Here is a 10,000-nt window from a genome sequence, read left to right as displayed (position 1 = left end):
TAAACAACTAAGGAAGAGACCTTGAGGTCCAAAGATTTTTTAAACTGCTAAGTTAGAATTCGTCTGAAGAACCGACCCGTACTGTCCAAATTTCACTACTAGTACCAACGTTTACTTGCTGTCGTGTTCTTTGATGTCGCCATTAATTATCTGAAGTATTTCTGATGTTAAGTTTTTTTTCTAGAGCACAGTAAAGGTCGTGTTTGTAACTTTTAAGAAGCAACATTTTTCTGCGCAACTTGAACTTTGAAGTCCACACACGGAAAGCAAAATGGCCCAACCTTTTGAACGGGTACACTGTCATCATCACCTGTCACGTCCGTCTCCAGGGCAACAGAGTAGTTTTCCAGCAATGTGACCAGTAAAACTTTCATAAAGGTGTCAGCAACCCGGTATCCCATACACCTTCGCGGTCCAATACCGAAGCGACACAAGCTTTTGCGCATGTTCGGTGTTTCGTCATCAAATCTTCGGGGATTGAAAGTTTCCGTGTCGCCCCAGACTCCTGTGTTACTATTGACTGCGCTGTTGTCAACAGATACTTCGACCTAAAGACAAACGAGAAAAGTGTCATTTAAACATTTACAGAAAGTAGCTGAAAACAGTTACATCATCTCAAAACTCTTGTTAACTTATGGCAATGATGATCGTCAGAGATCATGTTTCTACCATGGATCAATCTCGTATCGAGAGTCTTGCCCCGTTGGTCAAAAAGCCAGAAGATCCTGGCTACGAGATTGACCATGAATTCTTTAGTTTCAAAACATGAATTGCACAATTGAATAAACAAACGTACAGTAGGAGGAAATATAAAAATGACTGTATGTAAAGATAGTTCCTTTTGATATAGATCATTTTTACTCATGTGATCAATGGCTATACAAGTTTCACCCAACAAATATACTTTTTAAAAGAGGAAAGAGTTGGTACACCAACATGGCCGCCGTTTCATTGTTTTTGTACACAATTTGCGACTTTTACGTCCCCATAAAATTTGGCAGAAGTTTTGTTTTTAATTTCTCAAGGGAAGAAAACAAAAACAACAAGACGTTTAGACATTTGGACATTCTCGGAAAAAAATTCTAGTCCTGAATTTTATTATCACGTGGCATCAGTCAAAGGCTCACAGCTTCCCTCATCATTCGTGAGGAAGCCTGCTCACGGGCACAAATTCTTGTTATTTAAAAATTGAAATTATAAAATCACAAAGAAAACTTTTCCATCTGTTATGAGCCAGTCAGAAAATGAGCAAGCATTCGCGAAATATCTGATACTTTTTTAAAACACATTCAGTTTTAACGTTACTGTGTGTTTTAGGGTGTAAAAAGAAGCTGACTGCTCGTTCCCCGATTAATCGTAATCGACGGGGTGATAAGCGGAATCGGAACTCTGTTTTCAATACATCGTAAGGCTCTGCGGGTCTTTCAAATATAAAGTATTGGCTTTATCGAAGGGAAGACAAACAAACAAACAAACATTGCCAATAAACAAACTCCTCAGACTTTCCGCTATTTCTTTTAGGCTGCACTCAGCTTCAACAAAAGAAAAAGTATTCGCTAAAATATTTACTTACTCCGCGTGAAATGGAATTCTTGACTTTAACTGTAAGATTTTTCTGCACATCTTTATGAAGTGCTACATGGAATAGACGCCAGGCCACAGCTCCGCATGTGATGTCTACATTAGCAAGGGACGCTTCCTCCAGGGTTTGTTCAAACTAGACACAACAAAAAGTCTTTTGGTAAAATTCGAATCACGGCAAGAAGTGCTGCTTTACTGTAACTAACGCCCTAAAAGGAATTGAGTTTGAATCGCTCGATGTGAAACGTCTGCAACTCAGAAAGTTCAAAAGAAACATGTCTATTAGGTACCCAGTTAAATCCTAAAAGGCCAAACTACTCCAAAAAGGTCCTCTATTAAAAGGGCGTTGTCAGGTTGAGTTTCACATTTCTTGGTAAAAACTAAACTGAAATAAAAATTCAGTATTCTCAGTGACCTATTCTCATACTATACCCTTAGAAATTTAAATATCAAGCGACTCCCTCAAAGGAAAAACAAATCGTGAGAAGTTGGCCCATGGCTATCCTGCCAGTTATGGAAGGCCAAAAACACGCACTAATAGTGTAGGTAGAGAAGTAGAGCAATTTTTCACAAAACGGATCAACCGTTATATACACTCATAGGGTCTTCTTGGGTTCAAATATGTATGACAGTTTTAAAGAAATACCAAAACATCATTTACACGTATTTCGTATTTTAAAAAGTTCTTGAAAACTACTAACGAATAGGAACTAACTGGAAAAAGACAACACATTTATTATACAAAGTTATCCTAGATTCCACTCGCATTTTGATATCCGAACGTGAAATTACAAAATGATATTATACATATAGGTATAATACCAGCCAACCCAAAACTTTTCGTCTAAACCCCCAACATTACCTCATCTTCTGAAAGTGCCCCGGATTTTTTGCAAGAGTTTGCTGGAGCTTGTAAAATACACAGCTTGTGTCTCGAGGTTTTCCTTCGGCAAAACGCTCCTTAAAGGTAAGTCAAGAAACGAAAGTAGAAAAGAGAAATTGAAATTTTCACAACGAAAACACTTGCCTCTTGGTTGAAATGGACAAGGCAGTGCAATAAAAGGGTATCAAAACTAAACTAAAATTAAAATGGAAACGGAGATGTAGAGTTCTTACTTTTCCTTTATTTCCGAGATAACTATCTTGTTTGCGTTAACTATTAAACGTAAAATGAACCCTTCTTACCGCTTATTGAATTGCAGCCATCGCTTTTCAAATTGCGCCAGTTTCCTGTTAGTGCTTGTAGGCATGTATTTATAAAGCGGAAACTTGACAAAAGGGTTTGAGAAAGTATCTCCGATAAGTGATTCCACTAAAGCTCTGAGATCGAGTAACTCCTGAATCTCGTCTGCAGTCATGTCTCTTCTGTATGTGAACTTCATTAGTATTTTAAACGTCAGTTGAATCAGATCAGCCATTCTTATGAAACCCTAAAATGGCGAAACAAGCCGCGCATATCACAAGCTGAATTTGTGGCAGTCGTGCCAAAAATGGTATATGAACGGGTAAGACCGGTGGAACCTCTGGGGCAGCCTCCCTGCATAAAACTTTGTACAGTGCCCCCGCCCCCACCGGGATGGTGGTCTTCTTTTTTAGGGGAGGACGATTTGATGGGCTCCTGGGGAGGAGTGTTGCATGATGACAAAAAAGAACGGCCGCGTAGGAGACTGACCATGTGCTGACTTCTTCATATTACTATTGACAGGTAGTAGGGAGCGTGTGTTGATCTGGTCGTTATCCCATTGGATTTTTGATCTGAAAAAGGGTATGAGGCAGCGCGTTTCCTAAGTTTGCCCTACACAGCCGGCATAATAAAGAGAGTTTTTGCTTCCCTTTTTTTTATAGAAATGACACCATAAAACTTTGCAGTGAAACCATTCACATGCGGCTCGTGGTTCCACTTGAGTTTTGAACATTTTATGAGGTCATTTCTATGGTCTATAAGAGTGTAGACCATGGAAAAGTGTGGTCGATTTGTTAAATAGGGCTTTAAACAACAACAACACAAGCCGGAAGCTCCGTTTGCTGTTTTTACCATGACCGTCCAATGCCCCCAACCCACAAATGGTTTTCAATAAGGAACCAGATTATTGAAACCTTTGAGGGTCAGGATTCGGGTTTTTAGAGCAAAAAGGCGTGAGATTCGGGAAAAAACCCTGGAAATTGGGTGACTTTGAAGTAGCGGCATTTGGGAAACGTTGGTTTTCATCGAACCGAAATCCGGTGACGAAAGTACGTTACAAATCCTTGAATGCAGAGGCCCACTCGAAGCGTAGATAAAACCGACTGGTTCTTTCTTGCCGGATCTCAAATGTAGAGATGCTAATACCAGACGCCACTTGAAGTGGGAATTCAGTAATCAAAACTAAATAATTAAGGGCTGGCAATACGGCAAAGTAAGTTGCTTTTCGTTAAATGTCATAAACTATTATTTTCATCCACCCTGTCAGGCGTCGATGACGATCGTTACACGTTTCTTACACGGCTATCTGTCACGGGTCTCCGGAGCGGAGGAGAGAACTGAAGAGCTCATGAGCATCAGGCTGTAGGCATTTTGAAACGCGCGTTCGGGATTGGAAACCGTCGGAATCACTAAATTGAGGGGAATTTTGGATAAAATGTCGGTGTTGCATGAATAACCTGAATGTGGACCCTCGTGAAACAGATCTATTGTACAACAAGGTTCCTAAAAGCTGCAAACCACTTTGCCTGCGATCGTGTCCTCAATTTATCTATTTTTATATCTCGGAATGAAAAACGAAAAAAAAGAACACCCAATCTCGGTCAATCTCGGGTCAATTCATGATGGATATGTGTCGCTGGCTAATTGTAAACTCCATCTTAGTCACTTTTAGGAAAATGCAATTTTCAAGGAATTTTTTAGAAGACTGCAATCCCAAGTGAGTCACTTTTTTTGTCGCGGTAACAGCTAATTAACCGCGAATCTTCTCATTTCTAAACCCCTATTTACCAGGAGATGTTCTTATCCACCAAAATCCCGAAAATTTGCGACCACCTTCTAGAAACTCTAAAAGCAACCCCATTATAGTCAATCCAGTGGTGAAAATGCGACCCCATCAAGTGGCACACCCCATCAGCATATATTAAAGAAAGTAATCCCTCGGCGGGTTATGAAGCACCAGAAACAGTACATTAATACCTGTTTGTGTTGCCAATGGACCATCTGATTTAAGTACTGTTTGCATTCCTGTTCCATCATATCCACTGCCTGTGCCACACTCTCTGTGCTGTAACACGGGTCAAATGCACTCTTTCATCTTTAAATGCTATGAGTGTTAGTGAAAAGGTCCTGAAGCCAGTTCCTGCGATAATTTCCCCAGAATCATTTTGCCAGAAGTAAATCTATAATATAAGCGATCACAGATTAAAGTCAGTGATTATTTCTTTCACGGTTTAGTTTTTCCTTCTGCAAAAATGAAACTTGAAGAGGGTCCGAATTAATGAAAATGAAACAGACTGAAACTGACTGAAACTGAGGAGGTTGACGATTGAACTCTTTTCGATGTCCTAGGAAACCTCTCTATGAAACAGCCACAGACTGCTGTCAAGAAGTTTCTGTCCTTTGTCTCTACATTCCAAAACTTAAGTTGTTCAGTTGATAGCCTCTGAGCAAGCTTTCCAGTTTTTTTTCTTATTCCTGGGCTCGATTTTTTTGTCTTTTTTTTTTTTAACGTGCATTGACAACGGATTACTGGAGGAAGAGCAAACTGGATGCCAGAAGTTTTGAGAATGTTAGTGACCACAAATTTTAATAGAAAGACATATAAGATATTGGTAAACATGATTCACGCATAACATATTAAAACCGATTTTGAGGTGGTGACTAAACCAAAGGCATGTCATGATGTAACCGTCTGTAACGAATCAAGGTCCGTTCAAAGGGGAATTTTTGATGGAAAAAATTGACGTACGCGAGTCTTATGACCCTTACGATAAAACCGAATTTTATTAATAGTGACGCTCTTTAGATTATTGCAGACGTCTCGTTTTTCCTTTGTTGCACGCAAAGGAAATAGGAGACGTCTGCTCGCAGGCAGAAGAGACTATATTCCCTCACGTATACTTTATACTTTGACAAATGGTATATTTGCTTGCGAATGGGATTTTCATGCTTTCTCCTGGTTGTCATTGTTTGTAAATTGCTGCGTTACTTATTTCGTGACACATCCGGGTATATGCCAAGGGGTCATAGGGTATTCAATAAGTTCCTTTATGGGGGTGCGTGACATCGGAAGCTGTCAACCGCTGTTGTGTCATTCATTTTGGTTACTCGCTGGGAGAAGATGTGGTTTTTTCATCCCTCCCAACCCTCTCCCTTTGTCATCCATGTGCAACAAATGACAAGCATGTAAAACGAGCTTATGAAGTACTAAGACTGGTGTTCTCATTCGGGAAAAAAACGTAATTATTCAAAGAAATGAGCCAAAATACCTAACTAAACTAGATGGGGGATGTCAAGTACAGGGGTACTCCGCAAAGTTTTATACGGGGTGGATCGGCCCCGAGGTCCAACTATAGCCCTTGCCCTTCTATAAAAAAAATTTAAGGACACAGTATTGACCTCTAAACTTATAATTACTTAACCACACTGCATCCCTTTAACTCTTGGATGAAGTTAATGAACGATATTACGGGAAAACAACTTGCAACGCACGTCTGCTCGAAATATTAAGGCCGATACACACGAGGGAGCGTTTTCAAGCTCGCTAAATTTGCCACGGGAGCTTGCTCCCAAATATTTAACTGGTTAAATATCGTGGAGCATTTTGCGGGGTGGAAATTCTGCTCCCGAGGATGAAGTATACCCATGAAATCGTTGGTACACACGGAGGAGCTATGCTCCTGGAGCGTGCCCCTGGAGCATGCTCCGGGAGCAAAATCCCTCGTGTGTATCGGCCTTTAGGGACCTTAGGCAACGACGACGACGACAGCAGTGAAAACGTCGCTAAAAGAGAGAATTTGCATTCAATTTAAACTTAACTTAATCGCGTCTATTTGGACTCGTTCAATATGTCAAATGCAAGCGACTTATTCTTAAGGATTTTACTCAAGTTCAAAAAGAGGAAGGAAAATTCGTCGTCGTATGTCAACGTCCTCCATTAAACGTCAAATTAGGAGGTTTGACGTCGTAGTCGTGCAGTGGACGTCAAAGAAATGTACTAAAAAGCGTGATGCACGTACAGAGCTGATGTTTTGATCATTTTAAAAACCTATTGTTTTTTGAAGTTGTCGTCGTCGTTGCTTAAGCTCCCTATTTCAACTAAAGGCCTTTCTTTATACCTAAATGACACACCAGTCCCTGCCTTTCATATACTTCAACTAGTGAAATTCCTCAGTGTTCTCCCTAAATTTTAGCTTAGCAGGTAAGGGACCATTCTTCACCGGTAAGGTCAAAAATATGTGCCAGAGGCGAACTCTCCTGCCAGGGGAGGGGCTTCGCGTTCATGAAGGCTTTTATTTTCGAGCATCCTGTCAACCAATTGGCCGAAAAGTATTTTAAACACCTCAAAACAAACACTTTTACGAATGAAGGCTGCCTTTGCCGCCAGGGTCAATTTAGTAACACAAGTCGCGGAAGTCGCGAACTTTTCCTGCTGGTCGAAAAAGCTTAGAATTGGAACAGAAGCCCACGAAAAAATCGTTAGCTTGCAGTTCTTTGAAAGGTGCCAGTCAGCATTTAAGTAAATTAATTATGGAAAATAGCTGTGTTTTTCCGTATTCACTTCTTTTTCTTGTGGGGATCGGCTTGGATCACAACTTGCATATTTTTTGCAACAATTTACACTTCAAGAGGTTGCAGACGGTAAGAAGTGTTGCTTCAAGCGGTAAATTTTACCGGTTACCGCCTGACAAGGAGAACACTGCCCGGCTAAATATGGATTTTACAATCTTTTTTAATGTTATCGTAAGCGACTTGAGTAAACGTTCTCTCAGTTTCAAGACAAAAACATAACTGTGAGGTTAAAAAATATAGTCACGTAGACATTGACGCGTACTGCTTCTAGCGTGCACTACAATAATAAAAATTTAAATAAACTGCTGCATTGATCGCTTTGATTATGTTATAAAACAATTAGTTCATGCTTCCGCTGTGCGGAAGTCGAGATATTGAGCACTTAGGAAGTTTGGAGACTATACTTCAAAGGTACTAAATTTAACTTACTAAGGCGTCCGTTCTCAGAATAATCCCTTCCAAAAATGAATTTTATAGCCCTGCGTTGACCTTGTTCCGCTAACTTTTTTTGTTGATGTTTCGTTTAGTATGAGACAATAGAGACCTTTAGCATGAGGTAAACCGCAAACCGCAAACCACAAACCGCAGTTACGCGTTTGCAGTTTCGCGTTGCCGAGATTTCACACTTTAGCAAGGCGTTCAGTTCAGTTCATTTTTATTTAGGCAAAATATAATACAATACAAGAATACATATGGGAATTGTAAGGTTGCAAGGGAGCCCAGAAGAAACCAGAAGCCTGGGCTCCCCAGTCTCAAAGAAATAAGCAAAATAAAATGAAATTCGCGGAGTGATACGTTAAAAATAGGAACTAAACAGAGACTGAGTTAAGATATGAATTCAGTAACTGAACAAGATAGAAATAAAAAATTTAACACTGGATTGGAACAGAATACTTTCCTTTGTTCGTACGGCAGAAACCAATATAAAATTGATTTGAACTAAGCGTTAATTGTTGACGGCCGCCATGTTGTTTTCATAAAGTCGAAGTGCATCACTTTAATCGCCCAAAACTCTGCAATAATTCATTGATTCGAGATCAAAAATCCAACAAACACATCGCAAACGGATATAAAAAGGTAGTTCATACCTTTAAACGCGAGGCTGTACATTTTTTTGTGGTAAAAAACCTTGCCGTAAATCACTTACCGCTGGAAGCCCTTCCTGCGGTTCAAACGTGAACTGCAAACTGCAAACGTGACCGCAAGGCCGTGGTCACGTGACATTTTGCGGTTTGCGGTTTGCAGTTTCCCATGAAAAACGTGATGCTAAAGGTCCCTAATAGCAATATGCAAGGCGCGAACGAACACAAGCAATATAATGTAATTTCTTTGTGCTAATACCATTTATGTCCCTGCATGTTCGGTAAAGGACATTAGGCATTTTTTTAGAGCGCGCGAGGAGATAAGATCAACGTGATTATTCCAGCTTAAATTGTGGCTAACCAAACCCCCAGGTTTCTCGACATCAACACGGTCTAACTTAATCCCACCAAGGTAATAGACCCTACCATCGATTGATCTTATACGAGCCACCCTTAAAACCTTACACTTCTTGGCATTAAACTCCATTTCCCAGATACGAGACCACTGGAATAAGTAATTCAAGTCATCCTGCAATTTGTCGCCGTCATCCCGCCCAAGAATTAAGCGAAAACACTTTGAGTCATCAGCAAAGAGGGGCAACAATGTTTCTTATGAAATTACATTAGCCATATCATTGATAAAAAGCAAGAACAGTAAAGACCCCAAAATTGACCCTTGCAGGACTCCAGATGTTAAAAGGAGGAAATCAGACCATTCGTTATCTCGGAACTTTCTTATAACTTTCTCCTTATAACGGAAAGTGGCTCATTTTACAACATAATTTGATACTGCTGTAGGGCAAGCCCGGGAAGTCATAACATCATACAATGAAAGTATGTTAACCGCATTTCACGTCCTTTAATGGAAAGAGTCATTGGACTTTAAAGGCAGGAAATGGATGACTACAACTCACAACCAGAATCAGCTTTGTTTGCTTGAACAAAGAATGCCTATTTTCTGGTAAATTAATAGTTTTCCAGCACCTAATACGGTGTTCTCCCTAAATTTTAGTTTAGCAGGTAAGGGACCATTCTTCACCGGTAAGGCCAAAAATATGTGCCAGAGGCGCACTCTCCTGCCAGGGGAGGGGCTTCGCGTTCATGAAGGCTTTTATTTTCGAGCATCCTCTCATCCAATTGACCGAAAAGTATTTTAAACACCTCAAAACAAACACTTTTACGAATGAAGGCTGCCTTTGCCGCTAGGATCAATTTAGTAACACAAGTCGCGGAAGTCGCGAACTTTTCCCGCTGGTAGAAAAAGCTTAGAATTTGGACATAAGCTCACAAAAAATCGTTATCCTGCCATGCTTTGAAAGGTGCCAGTCAGCATTTAAATTGGCTAATTGTTAATTCCGATGGACGCATAAAAAAAGCCACACCGTTTTCCTTGTGCAGCATGTTAAGCTGATCGTGAGCTCGAAATCAACTTGCTTCTTTTCTTTCTTCCCAAGAAATAGCCCCTCAAGTTAAAATGGTGCTTAACCTTGTCCAGCTTGGAGAAAGCCTCGTTTTTGAAACAGGTCAAGATGTGATGGCAGGCAACGGTGTAGTATTGTTTGGAATGAGCCCTGGAAATCCA

The 10,000-nt window shown here is 40.3% G+C and overlaps 2 protein-coding genes across 2 annotated transcripts in view; one reads left to right on the top strand and one right to left on the bottom strand.

Moving 5' to 3' along the window:
• Positions 1-212: 212 nt before the first annotated feature.
• LOC140931629 (uncharacterized) lies at positions 213-2,999 on the bottom strand. The gene is made up of 4 exons (XM_073381423.1): positions 2,767-2,999; positions 1,900-1,966; positions 1,574-1,717; positions 213-548 (listed from the first exon to the last, which is right to left on the bottom strand). Exons 1-4 carry the CDS (start codon positions 2,997-2,999, stop codon positions 213-215), a joined length of 780 nt encoding a protein of 259 aa, XP_073237524.1.
• A 6,800-nt stretch (positions 3,000-9,799) lies between these two features.
• The window catches only part of LOC140929418 (uncharacterized), a 3,728-nt gene continuing 3,527 nt past the window's right edge, over positions 9,800-10,000 (top strand). The window contains exon 1 of the mRNA XM_073379219.1: positions 9,800-10,000. This exon is cut by the window's right edge and continues 189 nt beyond it. Within this exon, the coding sequence (XP_073235320.1) occupies positions 9,893-10,000 (108 nt within the window). The 5' untranslated portion in view covers positions 9,800-9,892.

Source organism: Porites lutea, chromosome 3 (genome assembly GCF_958299795.1).
Source record: "Porites lutea chromosome 3, jaPorLute2.1, whole genome shotgun sequence".
Lineage (NCBI taxonomy): Eukaryota > Metazoa > Cnidaria > Anthozoa > Scleractinia > Poritidae > Porites > Porites lutea.
This window is presented reverse-complemented; position numbering and strand designations above follow the sequence as displayed.